Below are 20,024 nucleotides of genomic sequence, written 5' to 3' on the forward strand. Positions count from 1 at the left end.
TCCTCTTCCAAGAGCCATAACTGTTTTTTTTTTTTCAATGAACATTTACACCAATGAAAAGACTGACCTTATCTTTTGTCAAGCATCTAATGAGAAAAAGTGATTGTACAGAAGGGGGGAGGAGGTGAGCTGAGACATCGTCAATAATGATTGGTAGATCCTATGTTATCAGCTTTGAACAGAGGTGTTACCAGTAATGGCAAATCTAAATATAAACTTGGCACACACACGTGGAATCCAATGCAAATGGTGGGTTAATAAGGTACAGTACATACAGACTGTATGTACTGTACCTTATTAAACCACCATTTGCATTGGATTCCACGTGTGTGTGCCAAGTTTATATTTAGATTTGTCATGGATTGGGGATCCTACCTGTGCACCACAATTAGAGAGTTGTGCCATCGGTTTGCTCTTACCAGTAATAGAAATCCTACCTGTGCTGATAAAGAAACTGCTGAAAACGCTTCCTGAATGGATAGGTAGTAGGACTGTAAAATAGTCCCAGTGGCGAGATCCAAAACCTTTTTATTTTACCGTTGACAGAGTTGTTTGAGGGCTTTGCTTTTATGCGTGATAAACTAAAGTTTTTTTTGTAGGACATGATCACTGATTTTTTTTTTTATTCTAAAGCCCCCGTTACACACTGCGATATCGCTAGCAATATCGCTGTAAAGTCACCGATTTTGTGACGTAGCAGCGATATTGCTACATGTGATACTTACCTCCGACCGGCTCCCCCGCTGGTAATCGCTGATCGCGCGAGAAGCTGCTGGATCATTCCTCGTCGTCCACTTCCTGCGGCGCTTCCTGCTGTGACGACGAGCGACGCGTGGAGCCGGGCGGGAGGACGCAGGATCGCCTGGTGTGACAGGTAAGTAGCGATCCCCGTCCCCAGCGATGTCGCTGGTGAGATCTGCCTGTGTGGCAGCTCACTAACGACCACTTAGCGATGCACCAGCGATCCTGACCGCGTCATATCGCTGGTCGGGATCGCTGGTGAGTCGCTAGGTGTAACGGTACCCTAAGGAAAGTGTTGTGATCAAGTAAACACATTCCTGGCTTTCTTTTTCCCATTTTACAGCTTTTACCATTTGGGTTAACTAATTTTGTTTTGATTGGTCTGTTACAGAGGCGGCAAAACCAAATATGCTTTTTGTTTATTTTTAGTGTGAGAAGAGAGTAGGGATTTGAAATGTTACTCCCCAAATTTTGGCTACATGCGGAGGGCATTACCTATGGAGCCAAGATTTCTGAACTAAGTTAAATATTGAAAAATCTTTTTTTTTTTTCTTTTTTATACAATCAGGGCGCACCAGTGTACATTTGGCGTGGCCTATGCACTTGTTTCCATATAAAAACCAGTCACTTGTCTTGATTGACAGCGATGCATTGGTCAGAGCAAGAACCACTTAATATCAGTGAGCCCCAAGGGTCAGTATGGGTTTAGACTGTGTCTTCAGCCACTGTTCAAGCAGCTTCAATGAGGACAGGAATATAAGAGTACACGCGCACGTCACATGGTGCTCTCCTCCCTGAAGTCGCTTGCTACACTTCCAGTTGCATTGTTAAGGCTAGTTTCACATTTGTGTCTTTGTGAGCAGCGCAGCGTGTGCAAGTAGAAGCGCATGCAAACGCATCGTTTTTATACGCATTACAACAAAAAAGCGTTTGCCTACATTTTCAAGCGTTTTCCATGCATTTGCGTTCTCAAGGTGTCACATTTCACAGGAGGAAAATCCTTGAAACAGACTCCACCAATGGGACACCAGAGGGCGTGTCATGGGAATTCTTTATTCTTTATATAGACCCTGTTACAGCTGAATTCTTCAGATTTTGCTGCTGTTTCCTGTCACCATGGATCTGCGTTGGGAGAGTTTTCGCTTCAACTTGGACATCGCTCTGTCTCAGGCTTTTGCATTTGCTTGCCAGCAAGAAAGGCAGAGAGAGAGAGAGACAGCGAAGACAGCAGCGTCGGCGTTTTTGGAGACATCTGATTATTGAAGTCCGAGAGAGACGTGGAGCGTACCACACCCTCTACAGCAAGCTCCAGGCAAACACGGCAAAATTTATTGACTATACCTGGATGTCCCAAGAAAGCTTCATGGATTTGCTTGCTCTTGTTCAAGAAGCCATCCAGCGACAGGACACCCAGCTCTGTCGTGCGATTCCTCCTGAGGAACGGCTCCTGGTCACATTAGGGTACATAATATTTAAAAAACAATGCCTGCATAATTTTCTTTGCTCTGCCATGTACTAATCCAAAGCCTGCAGAATTATTGTTCTGCCATATAGTAAACAAAAGCCTGCAGAATTATTGTTATGCCATGTACTAATATTTTTTTCAGTTCAGTGTTTTGCAAAACCCTAGACATAAATATTAATTTTTTTTTCTCTGTTTGTCAGATTCCTGGCTACTGGAGAGTCTGTCATCACTCCACTTCCAGTACCGGCTTGGAATCTCCACCTTGTCTGGAATAGTTGCGGACACCTGCCGGGCTTTGTGGGATGTTCTCGCTTCAGAACTTATGCCCCTGCCCACCGCAGAAAAGTGGATTGAAATCGTTGAATAATTCTTGACAGTCGGCAATCTCCCCAACTGTTTGGGAGCGGTGGATGGGAAACACATCAGGATCACCAAATCTGCAAGAAGTGGATCGGAGTACTAACTATAAAAAGTACTTTTCTACAGTACTCATGGCCACTGTGGATGCAGACTGTCGGTTTGTTGAGGTGGACATTCTGGCATTTGTAATGGTTGGGGATGAGGCCTTTCAAAAGTGCCAAAACCTGCTGAAACCCTACTCCAGCCGGGACTTGGACCACACGAGAAAAATATTTAATTACAGACTCACAAGGGCATGAAGAGCTGTAGAGTGTGCCTTTGGGATTCTTGTGTCCAGATGGCGCATTCTAGGCACAGCCATTCATCTTAAACTGGAAACAGGGGATGAGGTGGTGAAAGCGTGTGGGGTTCTTCACAATTTTATTATGGCTAAAGAGAACCCTAACTTTGAACTAGATTAACTAGCTGCGAACCCATTGCCTGATTTCACTCAGCACCCTCTCAGGTCAGCAGTTGAAGTTGGCCAAATGAGGGACCAATTTGCTGCATATTTTATCTCTGATGTAGGACATGTGGCATGGCAAGATCAAATGGTGTAAAATTGTTTTCTTGTATGTAAATAAAAAACCTGTTTTGATACCTGTACCGAGAGCACTCTGTCTTTATAAAGTAAATACAATAATCACCTGCCCAGGTGTCCAGTGAATTCAGGATGCTGGGTTTTGTGCATCCTGACTTTACTAGGAGTCCTGACCAGGTGATTCTACTTAGAAAAGTTGTATGACCGTCATCATCTCTCCAGTCTGTGTTCAATAAGGCAGATTGCAGCGACGGTGGAGATGATACAACTGATATTTATATCATCTGGCCTGATGTTACAAATAGTGATTTTGGGATGCACGAGCATCCTTCACTCTTTATGACACCTGACCATGTGAGTATAAATATTAGTTGTAGTATCCCCACTGTCGCTTCAGTATGCACGTAGACTGGAGAGATGATAAAGGTTTATACTTCTACAATCCCCTGGCCTGGTGTCATGCTGAAGTGAGGATGCCCAAAAAACAGCATCAGGACTTCAGAATTTTATGACACCTCGGCAGGTGAATACACATATGAGTAACCTCCAGCATCTCTCCAGTCTGCGTGCAATAGCTTATGCAGACTGAAGCGACGCTGCAGATGACAACTCATAGGTCTACTCACCAGGCCAGGTGTGCTAAATAGTTATGATACCAGGCCCAGGTATTGTAGATATGACATGTATTTTCTCCATCATCTCTTCAGTCTATTTGCCAGACTGAATAGATGATGTGGTTAATTACAAGGTATATCTAGAATCCCCTGGCCTTGTGTCACAAAGAGTGAAATGATGATGGCCAAAACACACCTTCCTCAATTCACTCTCTATGATATCAGGCAAGGTGAGAATAGATATGCCTTGCACTCACCACCATCCTCTATTCAGTCTGACCAATATTAGCAGACTGAAGAGACTGGTGGTGAAAATTCAAGTCATATATCTGTTTTTGACAACACACAGCTCCAGTACTGACACCTTTCTTGTGACAGTCCTGGAGCTATGTGGTGGCAAAAACATAGTGTGTGTGTAGGCGGTGAAAGGAAGGGGTTCTAGGGGAAGGAAAATAAAAAAGAGGGGGTCTCCAGCACCAAAATTAGTGAAAAAAGATAAAACTCACATTTATTAGGAAGGTTTTAAAATCATATTAATAAGCCACCGTGACAGGCAAGGCTACCTTATTAATGGTGGCTTATTAATATGATTTTAAAACCTTCTTAATAAATGTGAGTTTTATCTTTTTTCACTAATTTTGGTGCTGGAAACCCCCTCTTTTTTCCTTTGGATTTGGATTTATAGCACCAGTTGAACCGCACTGGACATCTCCTGGCATCAGACCGCTTATGGATGGTAGGCTGAAAATTTTTTTCCTCTTTTTGCTGTTCTAGGGGAAGGGGGCAACGAAAGTAGTGGGGCAAGGGAGCTCAGGGATGAGACTTAAGGCATGGGGCGGGTCAGACACAGGGAGAGGTGAGAGTCTCTTTTTTTGTGGCCACTTTTATGACTTCTTCTGTGGCCCGTTGGCGTTGTGTCTTCCCTGAAGCGCCTGGTGCTGGTGGACCCCCTGGAGCTGGTGGACCTCCTTGAGCTCGATGACCTCCTGGAGCTGGGGGACCGCCTGGCAGGATCCTCTAGCTACTGCGGCATGCTGTGGTGGAGGTCCTGCCATGGTGCGTGTTGGTGAATAACGAATGTGGGTCCCCCAGTTGGTGGTGGAGGTGGTGGCGGTCCATGCAGGAGCAGCACTTGGCATGGTGGTGTCGGGGGAGTGTCCAGCTGCCCTCGGCCTTGGGGTGGTGTAGTGGTGTCCGGCGTGGCTTGGAATGCAGGTGGCCGTGCAGTGGTATGCAGCATAAGGCGGTAGTGAGGTGAAGCGAGTCAGTGGTGGCACAGTTGGAAATGCCATCACTGACTGCTGCACGTACCGACTCTGCTGCATAGCCTGCATGTAAGCAGTGTTGCAGGGCTGCATCACATTCAGCTGGAGCTCAGGACTAAGGTGTTACGCCATGCCCCGTTCAATTTGAGTGAAGAAATGGAGTGCTGGTCTGATAAGGTCGGCTTCCAGACTGTCAAGGAGACGGTCGACAGCCTGGAAGTGTGTTTCCATTAGGGCAAAACCACTTTCAAGCCTGTCTGCCAGCACCTCGAGGCCATTCTGAAAGACCGAGTGAAGGAACTCGGGCATGACGGTCCTGTCCAAGGCCTTCTGCCGCTGGCGGGAAGTGCCCGCAAAACCAGTGGCAGAGACCTGGTACAGGGGAACACCTAATGGACCAGCTTCCTGGTCTCCAGCTGTCTGTGGTGCTGACCCAGAAAGCTGCTTCTTGGCTGTTGGATGGCTAGGACAGGTCCGAGGCAGCTCGATGAAGAACCGCTCCAGGACTAAGTTGCAGGGTGCTGTGAAAAGAAAAACATTAGTATCATGCATTTACAATAGTCAAAGCGCCAACTCCTGTGGAATAGAAAAATACAGAGAAACACAATACAACAACAAAATACGATCTGGTGGCAAGAACCGGTCTTAAGGCCAACACCCGATGGTAGCGGTATTTTGTTGAGGTCCTTGCCGCAGCACCACTGGGAACCAGGTTCTCCTGTCTCAGGTCCCTGTTGAAGCAGTCCTTCATCGAGCGCCAACAGGTTCTGACTTTAATCACTGTGGGAAAAAAAAAAAAAAAAATTAGACAATGAACTGTAGGCCGGGATAACACAAATGTGTATGATGCTAGAAACTCACAGGAGTTACTAGCATCACACACAGTTGTGTGATCCCGGCCAAGGTCACTGCCTAATCACACAGCATTGAAATACTTACGAAATTCCTTGCGGACCCGTGGAGAGGCGTTGTCCCAGCCATCCATCAGCGCTGCGGCCACCTCATTCCAGAGCCGCCGGATAACCACGTTGTCCGAGTGCAGTGGATCACGGCTGTCCCACAACGGGACTCAATCCTGGACTAAACGGATGAGGGCGTCATTGTACAGGGCGAGTTCTTCATCTCGTTGTGGAGCCTAGAAAAGAAAGAAAAACATTAATCTTAGAAAGATTTGGAAATGAAAAAGATAGAAAACAAGACAGAAAAGAAGCAAGATTGAAGAGGAAAGACAGGCCAGAAAAAAAGTCAGGGGGAAAAAAAAAAATGGACAATCAGTCAGTCTATACTTGCATGCTCTCTCTCCGCCCGCACTTGCACTGGCTGCTCCTGCTCTTCCTCCGCTGCCGTGGACGATGAGGTCTGAAAAAGAAAAAAAAAAAAAATTATGCCACATGTGTATATGCGACAGCGAATACTTACCAATCAGTAGGGAAGGAAGGTACTCCCTTATCTCACAGCTTGTACCAGTTCCCCAGTCCCAGGTACATACTCCTCTGATGAAGAAGACATGTTGCAAAAAAAAAACAAAAAAAACACATTAGCACATAATATAAATTGGGAAAAAAGTACAGTCAGACATTAGGTTTATATACTCACATTTCAAAGATTCTTGTTTTTCTCCTTGCAGTTTTGTGGCTTGATTCTAGGATGCAGAGTAGTGGACTGACTGCCAGTTCCAACACCTTCTTTTATATACACTACCCAATCAATGTTTCTTGGTGTAGGGGGTGGTTTAAACCAGTGTCTAGACATGTTAACTCTCAAAACGCATGCGTACGCATGTCCATGCGCACGCCTGCATTCCCATAGACTGTAATGCGTTGTTTTGACGCATTCCGTGCACAAGCGTACGCATGCGGGGGTTTTTTACGCCTTTGGGCGGACCCAAAAATGCAACACGTTGCGTCCGGAGCGTCTAGACACACACCTGGAAAAAAGGCATGCGTACGAAAACGCAGACGAACGCATGCAAACGCAAGACCATGCGTACGCCATGTTAAACATAGGTACGCATGACAATGCGCTGCGCACAAAAACGCTAATTTGAAACCAGCCTAAGACATACTGGGAGTTGCAGTTTCATGCAATATAAGTGCATATGCTGGGGGCTGACCTGAAATTGCAATTGATTGCTGTGCTAACCCTAGTACTGTATTAACGGACTGACAGCAGTTCTGGTGATGTAGTCCTGAACCGACGGTGGTTGTGGTGATGTATTTATGTACCGACTATTGTTTTGGTAATGTAGTCATGTACTGGTGATGTATTTATGTACGGATAAAGGTTCTGGTGATGTATTACTGTAGATCTTGCAATCCTTAATTTAGTAGACTTGATCATTATACGGTGTAAGGCAGAGGTAGCACCGTACGCAGTGAAGAGGCAGTGACCCACAAAATTCAAAACACAAAAGTTTTTTTTAATGTGTTATCTTCACACATAAAAAGCCCAATCCACACAAGTGCATATAACTTCAGTGCATATAATTAGTATTCATTTCACCATTTGCAGAATATATATATATTATACGGCATCCTTCATTTTACAGACCCTAAACACGCCAGTCTTCCTCTGACTAGTTCCCGTGGGTGTCTATGCGCCATATCCAAGCATTATATGTTGCAGGCGCTATACATGCTAGTCCTCCGCTTACTAGTTCCGGGGGTGTCTTGCACCGCTGCATCACAGTCTCTTTACTCACACATCCGTGCACAGTCCAGGATATCCTCCAGATCGCAGCCGGGCACCATATCCACCTGTTTTGGAATAGTTACACACGCCAGTCTAGTTTCGGGCACAGGACATCCACCTCCGGTTCACCTCTGGGCACAGGACTGTCCACATCCAAGACCAGTCACCATGGACGACTTGCATCTCTGTGTACACTGCGGGTTGCCAGGTCTCTCTCTGGCCCTGACACACCTGAGACTCACTAAGCACTCACTCATTCTCTCACAAACCCTTTCCTGCAGGGCTTTTATCACAGAAACCTGTGGTTCCAGCCACATGGAAAACCTGGATCTTCAATGGAAGTCTGCACAAACTACTATCCTGCAGCCTGCTTCACACACAACATCCAGAGCAAGTTTTCCCTACCTCTGTCTTGGACACGAACATGTCCAAGACTAAGGGCCCCGTCACACACCGCGAGATCGCTGATTTTGTGACGCATCAGCGATCTCTCCAGCGATATCGCTGTGTGTGACGGGGATCAGCGACCGCCCCCCCTGCCGGGTATCGCTGATCGTGCTGGGCCATTTTTTGATCGTTGGTCTCCCGCTAGCCAGCACGCATGTGGCAGCGAGAGACCAGCGATCAGCGACACTGGATTCCAACGTAAACATCGGGTAACTAAGAGCCGCGCGGCTCTTGGATACCCGCTGTTTACCTTGGATACCAGCGCACGCTGGTTTAGGGTAAACAGCTGATATTATCCAAGAGCCGCGCGGCTCTTAGATACCCGCTGTTTACATTAGAAACCAGCTTGCTCGCTAGTCCTGATCGCTGGAGGGGCTGTCTATGTGACAGCTTACCAGCGATCAGCCTAACGATGTCCCAGCGATCCCATCCATGTCGGATCGTTGGTGGGATCGCTGGGACATCATTATGTGTAACGGGGCCTTAACACTTACTTGTATTATCAGTTTGCATTGCAGTCACAGCGACGCCCGTGAGTGCCATGCACACCTCCGTGCATATCCTGTTGAGACTACGCAGCGACTCCTACCTGTGACATAGGTCACTGCTTCACCATTGCAATCCCAGCTACGCAGGGGACCGCAATGCATTCCCATAGCCTCAATACGCCTCCGTGCGTATTCTGGAGAGAACATACAGCGTCCCCTAGCTGTAACAGGGGTCACTGCCTCACAACGGTCATTGTGTTGGACTGAAAATACAGCTGTCTGAATTAAGCCACATTTGTCAGCCGAACAAGAGTTTGACTAATGCCCCCATACGCTATAGACAGTTGTCTAATCATTCAGGTGGCAGGCATCTCGCCCGACTCTCCCATTTACAGGACTGCTCAGTCTGCCGAACTATCATGTGTTCTCTATGAGACACTCACTGCTAGTCATCTCTGACCGTGGCTTATCATTTAGAGAATAAAAGGATCTTCAGTCCCAAATCGGACACGCCAGAGCCATATCCCACTCCAACATAATCAGTCAGATTAGACTGTCGGCTGAACCTGTCGATATGGGTGGATTCGGACAACTTTAGTCCAATAAGTATGAGAGGAATTAACTAGTATGTAAAGGGTACGGGGACTTCGAGGATATGTGTACACAACGTTTTTAGAGGTTTGCAAATTCTAGGTGTTTATCAAGCACAAGTCGCTTTAGGAAAATTTGGCGTCTTTTGTCCTCAACTACTAATGTTTCCTACATATTTTGGCCACCAATTTTTAACTTAAAAACCAATATGCTAAATGACTTTTTTTCAACAGTATTTGAAAATCCCATGACAGATAACATGATCAGGGATAAAAATTTTCCATTAAATGTCACCTGCTTAACCCAGCAGGAAGTACGGCGGCATCTAAAAATCACTAAAATTGACAAATCCCCGGGCCCGGATGGGATACACCCCCGAGTACAGCAGGAATTAAGCACAGTCATAGATAGACCATTATTTTTAATCTTTAAAGATTCCATAACAACAGGGTCTGTACCACAGGACTGGCGTATAGCAAATATGGTACCAATATTCAAAAAGGGGACAAAAACTGAACTTGGAAATTATAGGCCAGTAAGTTTAACCTCAACTGTGGGTAAAATCCTGGAGGGTTTTCTAAGAGATACTATACTGGAGTATCTGGAGAAGAATAACCTTATGACCTAATATCAACATGGGTTTACGAGGGACCTTCCTGTCAGACTAATCTGATAAGCTTTTATGAAGAGGTAAGTTCCGGACTGGACCAAGGGAATGCAGTGGACGTGGTGTACATGGACTTTTCAAAAGCTTTTGATACGGTGCCACACAAAAGGTTGATACATAAAATGAGAACAATGGGGATAGGGGAAAATATGTGTAGGTGGGTTAAGAGCTGGCTCAGGGATAGGAAACAAAGGGTGGTTATTAATGGAGCACACTCGGACTGGGTCACGGTTAGCAGTGGGGTACCACAGGGGTCAGTTATGTGCCCGCTTCTTTTTAACATATTTATTAATGACCTTGTAGGGGGCATAGAGAGTAGAATTTCAATATTTGCAGATGACACTAAACTCTGCAGGGTAATCAATACAGAGGAGGACAATTTTATATTACAGGAGGATTTATGTAAACTAGAAGCTTGGGCTGATAAATGGCAAATGAGCTTTAATGGGGATAATGTAAGGTCATGCACTTGGGTAGAACGAACAAGATGTATACTTACGTCCTTAATTGTAAAACACTGGACAAAACTGTCACTGAAAAAGACATGGGTGTATGGGTGGACTACAAACGCACATTTAATGGCCAGTGTCAGGCAGCTGCTGCAAAGGCAAATAAAATAATGGGATGCATTAAAAGAGGCATAGATGCTCATGAGGAGAACATAATTTTACCTCTATATAAGTCACTAGTGCGACCACATTTAGAATACGGTGTACAGTTCTGGTCTCCAGTGTATAAGAAAGACATAGCTGAACTGGAGCGGGTGCAGAGAAGAGCGACCAAGGTTATTAGGGAACTAGGGTGTTATGATTGAGTCACCGTAGGAGGCGAAAACAGAAATGCTAGCTAGTCCTGAAAACCAGAGAAGTTGGCAACTATCAGATTGCAGACCCCTGAACCTATCAACACAACTAGCAGTAGCCGTGGGGGGTTCCTACGATGACCTAGACCCCTCGATCACAGCCGGAGAGATACATAGGCCTAAAGAAGGAAAGGGGAAATCTTACTGCCCCAGAGCAGACCCCAAAGCAATAGGCAGCCCCCCACATATAATGACGGTGAAGCAAGATGAAAACACTTACACAGACAGAAAGACAGGCTGAGCAAAGACGGGGCCCAAAAACTACCTAGATAGGAACGGATAGGAAGGCTGCTGTCTGCAATCTGCCAAAACCCTATCAGAGACAAAAGCCAACAAGCTGATATAAAAATGGCCCTGAAGCAACTAAGCTTCAAAAACTAAATCAGCACTCAGGTACCTTCAGAAGACAGAGCTCACGGAACACTGCACACTCCAGCAGGGAGTGGCAGAATCCAAAAAGCAAGAAAAACAAAAACAAATCTTAAATGCAAAAAGGCAAAACAGAAAACTGAGCTTTAGGAGAGCAGGAATCAGACTGGTGTCCAAGAGTCCACAGAGAAATCACCCGCAGGGCAGAAAGGGCGTAGGCTGCCTTAAATCCAGTCAGTGACTCCACTCAGCCAATCGTCCTCATCAGTCCCAGGTGTCTGATAATCAGGCTCACTACCTTCCTTCACTAGAATAGGGAGTTCACCAGGCCTCAGTGACGGAGGGGAAAATGAACTCACAACACTAGGGGGTCTGCAATACCAAGACAGGTTATTACACTTGGGGTTATTTAGTTTGGAAAATCGAAGGCTTAGGGGTGATCTTATTACAATGTATAAATATATGCGGGGACAATACCAAGACCTTTCTAATGATCTTTTTACTCTTAGACCTGTGACGGGGACAAGGGGGCATCCTCTACGTCTGGAGGAAAGAAGGTTTAAGCATACTCACAGACGCAGATTCTTTACTGTAAGAGCAGTGAGACTATGGAACTCTCTGCCATATGATGTTGTAATGAGTGATTCCCTACTAAAATTTAAGAAGGGACTGGATGCCTTTCTTGAAAAGTATAATATTACAGAGTATATACACTAGTTTCCTTAATATTACGTTGATCCAGGGAGCTAGTCTGATTGCCGTATGTGGAGTCGGGAAGGAATTTTTTTCCCCAATGTGAAGCTTACTGTTTGCCACATGGTTTTTTTTGCCTTCCTCTGGATCAACATGTTAGGGCAAGTTAGGATAGGATATGGGTTGAACTAGATGGACTTAAAGACTCCCTTCAACCTTAATAACTATGTTACTACGTTACTATGTATTAAGTAAACTAGTGAGCGGCTTCCAATCAGAAGTCGAATGAGGAATGATAAAATTACTTCGTTTAACTGGGTATAGCAACCACTTTCCCCCCGCCCAATGTTTCCTAGCAGCAGGAAGTATAGTCACGGTCCTATGTCCCTCAGTATTACTAACGAGAAAACCCCTTTTCCTCTCAAACCGCATTGTCGTATCCTTTCAGACCCCTCAATCCAGGCGAGGTCAACTATTATTTTCCAATTTATCTTTTAATTAAGTCTTTTGTGCAAGTATTTAGTTAAGAGCATAAAGTCCAGTCATCAGACTACAAATAACAATGTACTACAAGTCTCAGAAGATCTGTAAATAAATACAACAGAACATTATATGATGTGTCAGTAAATTGTGCAATAACACAGAAGGCTTGACATTAGTGCAAAGAAAAAGTCACAGGAATTGGCAATCACAGATGAGAACCGATCAACAGAAACGATGATTTTAAAAGAAACATGATCGGGAGAGTAGTACATGTCATAGCTAAACCATCTAAGAACGGGAAAATCTCCACTGATTGAATCTTAGTGGACTGTCCTGGTGCCAGAATGGCAGAAAATGTTCACAGTAGTTCAATACTTTGAGCAGCACAGAGGAGGTTCAGCAGAAGGGTCTCACATATTTGCGCTACCATTATGCACAACGTCCTGTAGAATCTTCTTGGTATCACCCCTCTGCCAGCAGCTCAGTGAGCTCAATTTAAAGGAGTTCTCCTTTTTTTACTGTCTATGCGCCAGCTGATTAATACATGAGTGGACACATGAGACAGACAGAAGAGGCCCCAGTACAGTAGATGACCCTTTGAAGTCCAATAACTCAATGCACAATTTTCCCTGCTTTAGAGGTAGATGTGGCCCCCTTACCTCTTGGCCCCTTGTCTGTGCACCAATGGTATGCTTGTCCCTGGACTGACATGTTGGGCCAGCGCTCTTTACCTAGAAAACCGGTCACCGCTGTTAAATTGCAGAGGGGTCTAGTAACCTACACAATGAGTAGTGAACTGTAGAAATAACAATCCCTCCATTATTAAAAATCCAATAGGAAGCAAATTGCAAGGTTGATTGTCTTTGCAAACACTTTACAATTTTACCCACTTCTGAAGAGAAAACCTCTTTAAAATCTGTAATTTTGGCGATACAACATGTAGTATAACTTCTTGCAAGTAAACCAAAGCTTCCGTTTTTCTTATTAATATTTTCCAACTCACATGTCCTATTCTCACAGTTAAGGTATATGTGCAAAAAAAAAAGCCAACTACGAAAAAAAAATTATAAAAAAAAGTTCATATTTTTGTCCATTGGATGTTTTCCTTTAAAAACCTTACATAATAGAAATGATGAATTAAAATCTGGTAATCTCCAGTTGATTTAGCGTTCAGGCATAAGTATGAAGTAGATGTCAGATTGTGCCTGGAATAATTTAGGATAAGACAGTCGCTAAAAGCTCAGGCTTCATTCTCAAGATTTCTTCTGTCTGTGCAACACTTGGGAGGAAGATCCTATGGGTCAATGATCGGCCCCAGAGGTAAGAGCCATAGGATGGCAACCACGGCCAACAGCCGGATGGTCACAGATGTCAGATACTAATGTGGACCAGATCAGGCCGCCATAAGACTGATACAACTCCCCCCATGGTTGTACTAAATCTAACTTGTATTATCAGAGGTCTTTATGGCGGGTCAGTAGGATCAGAGGGATGGGATCTTTAAAATAGATGATGAAGCCGCAGACGCTCAGTATGTAGGTTTCTGATGTGTTATCACTTCTAGAGTCAGAGGTGAAGTTCTTCTGCTCCGTTACCAACATGGACATCGCCATTCATTTCCCGCACAGAGTCTATGCCCAGATATCCCAGGAGGATGTCGCTCCGCCGGCGGGAAAGATGTAGGATGTCTTCTGCCAGTGACTGGACTGTAGTGTATCTCACCTTATCCAAATCGAACATGTCCTTTAAATACTGCACAATCTGTTGCTGGTAGGAAACACAAGAAGAAGGAGGTCATGGCACCGAGAGAAAAGTACAATCAGGCCAAGCCGCACAGGAGATCGGCAGGTCTTCCATAAACTACTATACCTACAGTATATAGAACAAGTGATGAAATGATCAGAGGTTCAAGTCTCCAGGAAGAAATAAAAAGTACAAAGTTAATAAAACAAAGTTAAAAAAAAAAAAAAAATTTAAAAAGTTATCAAAAGTTTGAAGCACTTTACTTTTCCAGATGTTAAGAAAATATAAAATTGACCTGTATGACAAAAAGTAAACAAAAAAACAAAAAAAAAACAAAAAACACAAAAACCTGAAATATAAAAATTGTTTTTTTTAAATTTTTTGCTGCTTCTCACCTTCAAAAAATGTAATAAAAAGTTATCAAACCATCCTCCAGCAGTCAAAGCTGATCACTGAATGTCTTGGTCAAATTACACTCTGTGCCCAGAGATAACTATCCATAAAATACCGTATATACTCGTGTATAAGCCGATATTTTCAGCCCATTTTTTGGGGGGTTGAAAGTCCCCCTCTCGGCTTATACACGAGTCATCTACCGGGGGGTGTCAGCGGGGGAGGGGGATCGGGGGTGTCGGAGATCATACTGGCTCTTCTCTGCAGCCCCCCCTGCTTGTTCCATGTTCTGGGCGCCGCTGCTCTTCCTGCTTTAGCGGTCACGTGGTACCGCTCAGTAAACTCATGAATAAGCGCATATACATGTGTTTAATGAGCGGTACCACGTGACCCCTGAAGCAGGAAGAGCAGCGGCGCCCAGAACATGGAACAAGCAGGGGGCTGCAGAGACGAGCGCCAGGAGGGGTTGAGTATAAACGGGGGTGAGAGCCAGCAACGCTGATGAGCAGCGGGCAGCAGGAGGTGAGTATACAGTTTTTCTTGTTTTTTTGTAACGGAGGCAGCGGCAGCAACATGATGGGGCCACTCACTGTCCTCATTATCTGGGGCCACACACTGTGCAGCATTATCTGGGGCCACTCACTGTGCAGCATTATCTGGGGCCACTCACTGTGCAGCATTATCTGGGGCCACTCACTGTGCAGCATTATCTGGGGTCACACACTGTGCAGCATTATCTGGGGCCACACACTGTGCAGCATTATCTGGGGCCACACACTGTGCAGCATTATCTGGGGCCACACACTGTGCAGCATTATCTGGGGCCACACACTGTGCAGCATTATCTGGGGCCACACACTGTGCAGCATTATCTGGGGCCACACACTGTGCAGCATTATCTGGGGCCACTCACTGTGCAGCATTATCTGGGGCCACTCACTGTGCAGCATTATCTGGGGCCACTCACTGTGCATCATTATCTGGGGCCACTCACTGTGCATCATTATCTGGGGCCACACACTGTGCAGCATTATCTGGGGCCACACACTGTGCAGCATTATCTGGGGCCACTCACTGTGCAGCAAAACTGGGGCCACTCACTGTGCAGCATTATCTGGGGCCACACACTGTGCAGCATTATCTGGGGCCACACACTGTGCAGCATTATCTGGGGCCACACACTGTGCAGCAAAACTGGGGCCACACACTGTGCACCCTAGGCTTATACGCGAGTCAATAAGTTTTCCCAGTTTTTTGTGACAAAATTAGGGGGGTTGGCTTAAACACGGGTCGGCTTATACACGAGTATATACGGTACATAAAAAGTAACTTCTATTAGTACCCAAAGATAAAATAATTAATATCACTTACTTTAAAGAAATTACAAATTTCTGTTAAGTTTTCCTTTGGACCTAGAAATCCATATGCCAGTATAGGGCTGACATGCTCCGATACGGAGTAGAAATGTGATATGAAGCCGTCTGGCACCTGATAAAGGAAAATAATCATTATAAGGTGAAATTATTATATTCCTGCACTTATAGATCCTGACCCGGTGGTACAATGTGGGATCTCAAACCAGGATCAGAAGGCGACAGATGATAGCACACAGTCTACTGGCCAGAGGGGGTACTACAATGATACCTGACTGCCCAATAATCCAACTGCTATAACAAATGCTATCAGGTAGAGAATTTACATGGAATATATGTACATCACCGAAACATTGACTGAGTCACTGCATTCCCTCCTCAAGAGCCCCCCATATCTCTAAAAATTCCCATCTACATAAATATGCATCTAAATTTGCATTATTTTTAATTAACCAATTGTAGATATCCTCACCATGAGAAGCCTCCTTTTTGCTTTCAAAACTGACCAGCACGCTGTTGCCAAGGCCTAGGGAGAAGAAATAATGAGTAAATGTCTTACCTTCCAGCCAAGATATTATATATACAATATGTTACATATACACAGCACTGTGCAAAAGTTTTAGATAGTTGAAAAAAATGCTGCAAAGTGAGAATACTTTATAAAAATAGAAATGTTAATGGTTTATTTTTATCAATTAACAAAATGTTACGTGTAAAAACAATAGAGAAATCTAATTTGGTGACCGTCTTTTTCTTCATCCCTTCTTCTAGGTCACTTGTACACGGTCTTTGAAGGAACTCGACAGGAGGTTGTTCCAAACATCTTGGAGAACTTACCACAGATCTTCTGTGGATGTCACTTGTGGAAATCCTTCTGTCTCTTCATGTGATCCCAGACAGACTGGTTGATGTGAGATCAGTGATCTGTGGGGCCGGATCATCACTTCCAGGTCTGCTTGTTCTTAATGGCATTGGCTAGATGTTGGGGGTCGTTGTCCTGCTGCAGAATACATTTGTAGCCAATCAGACACCTCCCAGAAGGATTTGTACAAGCTGACGTATACAAAGGATCTGTGGTCAACTCTGGATGGTACGAGGAGGATGATCGATATTCATATAGCCGGGGGGAGGCGGTTCCCCTCTATGCTCCTCTCTTTCGATGCCGAAAAGGTGTTCGATCGGGTGCATTGGTGGTTTTCGTTCGAAGTGCTGTCCAGATTTGGGTTTGGCGGTAATATACTTCGGGCGATCACACCTCTATACTCTAACCCGTCAGCCTCAGTTCTCATTTCAGGAATGATGTCAGATACATTTAATATCACTAATGGAACGAGGCAGGGGTGCCCACTCTCTCCTCTAATATTCGCGCTAGGAATCGAACCCTTAAAAAGCAGATCACACCCTGGAATAACCGGTATTAAAATTGGCAATGCAGAGCACAAAATCAGGCTATTTGCTGATGACATTATTTTATCCCTTATCAGTCCCGAAGAGTTGCTCAATAAAGTAATGGAAGTGATAGACTCCTTTACCCAAGTCTCATATTATAAAGTGAATATCCCTAAATGCCAAATTCTGAATCTAACACGCTCTGTACCACATCCTTCAAACCTAAGTATCCCTTTAGATAGGACAATGAAAATAGAACATATCTTGGAATTCGCTTGGCGCCCTCAGTAGATAGAATGCTCTCATTAACTATGAGGCTCTGAGACAAAAGATCAAAGGCAACATGCCGTGCATGAAACACGACATGTCTGGTTAGGCCTCTTTCACACTTCCGTTTTTTACAATCAGTCAAAATCCGCCAGGTTTTGAAAAAAACGGATCCGCAATTTTTTTTTGCGGATCCGTTTTTTTCCCCATTGACTTTCATTATTGGCGGATCTTGATGGATTGCCGTCCGTTGCATCCGTTTTTGTGCGGATCCGCCATAATGTTCTCTCTCTCTCGGCCAGCAGTTCCTTTAAATGTCCGCCTTTTTGGCGGATTTAACTGACACAAAAAACTGAAGTGTGAAAGAGGCCTTAGTAAGAAAAGAGTCTAAAAATGTTCATAATTCCCCAAATATTGTACGTATTCTGCAGCCTCCCTATCACAGTCCCCATGAAAATACTCAAAGAATTGCAAATCATATTAAAGTACACTGCTCAAAAAATAAAGGGAACACTTAAACAACAGAATATAACTCCAAGTAAATCAAACTTCTGTGAAATCAAACTGTCCACTTAGGAAGTAACACTGATTGACAATCAATTTCACATGCTGTTGTGCAAATGGAATAGACAACAGATGGAAATTATTGGCAATTATCAAGACACCCTCAATAAAGGAGTGGTTCTGCAGGTGGGGACCACAGACCACATCTCAGTACCAATGCCTTCTGGTTGATGTTTTGGTCACTTTTGAATGTTGGTTGTGCTTTCACACTCGTGGTAGCATACAACCCAGCAGCAGGACCGCCACCACCGCCTTTGTGCAAGGAGGAAGCGGAGGAGCACTGCAAAATTGATTGTCAAACAGTGTTGCTTCCTAAGTGGACAGTTTGATTTACTTGGAGTTATATCCTGTTTAAGTGCTCCCTTTATTTTTTTGAGCAGTGTTTATACAGTATAGCAGGAAAAACAGCAGCGAGTTAACGCAGACATACTATATATCCCAATAAAAGTGAGGACTGGGCTGCTCCTCAGTGGTGAGGTAGTATAGTGCAACCATATTTGAACAACTGAGGTTGATGTGGAATGATAAGGATGACAAACATCTCATAAAGTGTGTATCATATAAGTATGTCACCCAGCTTTCCATACAGACTTCTTACCTCTGCTTCTAATATTCACTTGACTGTGCCCTGCCATCTGCCACCATCGCACTCTAATCAGCATGTCTATCTATTCTCCCTACAGCAGTGTTTCTCAACTTGAGTCCTCAAGACCCACCAACAGGTCAAGTTTTCATGATTTCCTTAGTATTACACAGGTGATGGAATTAATGCTTGAGCAGGTGTTGAAATCACCTGTGCAATGCTAAGCATATCCTGAAAACTTGACCTGTTGGTGGGTCTTGAGGACTGGCGTTGAGAAACACTGACCTACAGGTACGTCACCCAGCTTTCCACACAGACTTCTTACCTCTGCTTCTAATATTCACTTTGTATGTCTTTCAACTAACCCCCTGCTTTACCCCAGTGTTATTTATGACCTTGTTTACTTTGGCTTGATCATATGCATCTGGTCCACTCTTAATTGTCTAACCAAGATGAGCACAGACCACTCCTCCCTTAGTCACACCTGAATGCACTTTGCAGCACATATATTGCATAGCACAAGTCTGCTAAGACTTTAGTCTGCAGTGTGTATCCTAGAAGTGTGAGATGATATGAATATATGAATTAATCCAGAATTGAACCAGAAGGGAACAGAAGGTAACTGGAAAGAGTCACTGTAAACAATGTTTGTTTGTTTCCACTCTGACCCCTATAACTCTTCACTTTCTGATAACCCCACTAATCCCTACACCAAGTAAGATACAGGAAAGATGTATATCTTTGTACCATGTTAGCCAGTAGATAGAAAAATATTCAGAATTGAGAGTCCTCAGTGGTTGATACCTTTTAATGGCTAACTGATAAGATGGTAACACATTGCAAGCTTTCGAGACTACTCAGGTCTCTTCTTCAGGCTAGCCTGAAGAAGAGACCTGAGTAGTCTCAAAAGCTTGCAATGTGTTACCATCTTATCAGTTAGCCATTAAAAGGTATCAACCACTGAGGACTCTCAATTCTGAATATTTTTCTACACCAAGTAAAGGCCCCGTCTCACTAAGCGACTCACCAGCGATCCCGACACCGATATGAAGGTGTCAGGATCGCTAGTAAGTCGCTATGTGATCGCTGGTGAGCTGTCACACAGACAGCTTCACCAGCGATCAGCACAGCGATGCCGAGCGCCCGGCATCGCTGGCTATCGCTGTAGAAAATAGTATCAAAATAAAAAATATAGTTATTCTCACCTTCCGACGTCCCATGCAGCCATCCTGCCTCTCTCCACGCTCCGGTCCCAGTGATCCTTTGCACGAATGACCGCGAGATGTCACGGTCTCGCGGGATAACAAAGTCTCGCGGTCATTGATGCAAAGGATCACTGGGACCGGAGCGTGGAGAGAGGCAGGATGGCTGAACGGGACATCGGAAGGTGAGAATA

The 20,024-nt window shown here is 44.6% G+C and overlaps 1 protein-coding gene across 5 annotated transcripts in view; it reads right to left on the reverse strand.

The window, feature by feature from the left end:
- Window positions 1-7,423: 7,423 nt before the first annotated feature.
- The window catches only part of MIGA2 (mitoguardin 2), a 60,888-nt gene continuing 48,287 nt past the window's right edge, over window positions 7,424-20,024 (reverse strand). For 4 of the 5 annotated variants that reach the window (XM_073540997.1, XM_073540995.1, XM_073540994.1 and 1 more), the window contains exons 14-16: window positions 16,298-16,351; window positions 15,824-15,940; window positions 7,424-14,083 (exon numbers count right to left, since the gene is read on the reverse strand). In XM_073540997.1, coding sequence (XP_073397098.1) covers window positions 13,883-14,083; window positions 15,824-15,940; window positions 16,298-16,351 — 372 coding nt within the window. In that variant the 3' untranslated portion in view covers window positions 7,424-13,882. Of the gene's footprint in view, window positions 14,084-15,823; window positions 15,941-16,297; window positions 16,352-20,024 lie in introns of those variants that run through there. The other variant, XM_073540998.1, reaches the window with a different exon arrangement.

Source organism: Dendrobates tinctorius, unplaced genomic scaffold, assembly GCF_039654945.1.
Source record: "Dendrobates tinctorius isolate UK_male_01 unplaced genomic scaffold, ASM3965494v1 ptg000120l, whole genome shotgun sequence".
Lineage (NCBI taxonomy): Eukaryota > Metazoa > Chordata > Amphibia > Anura > Dendrobatidae > Dendrobates > Dendrobates tinctorius.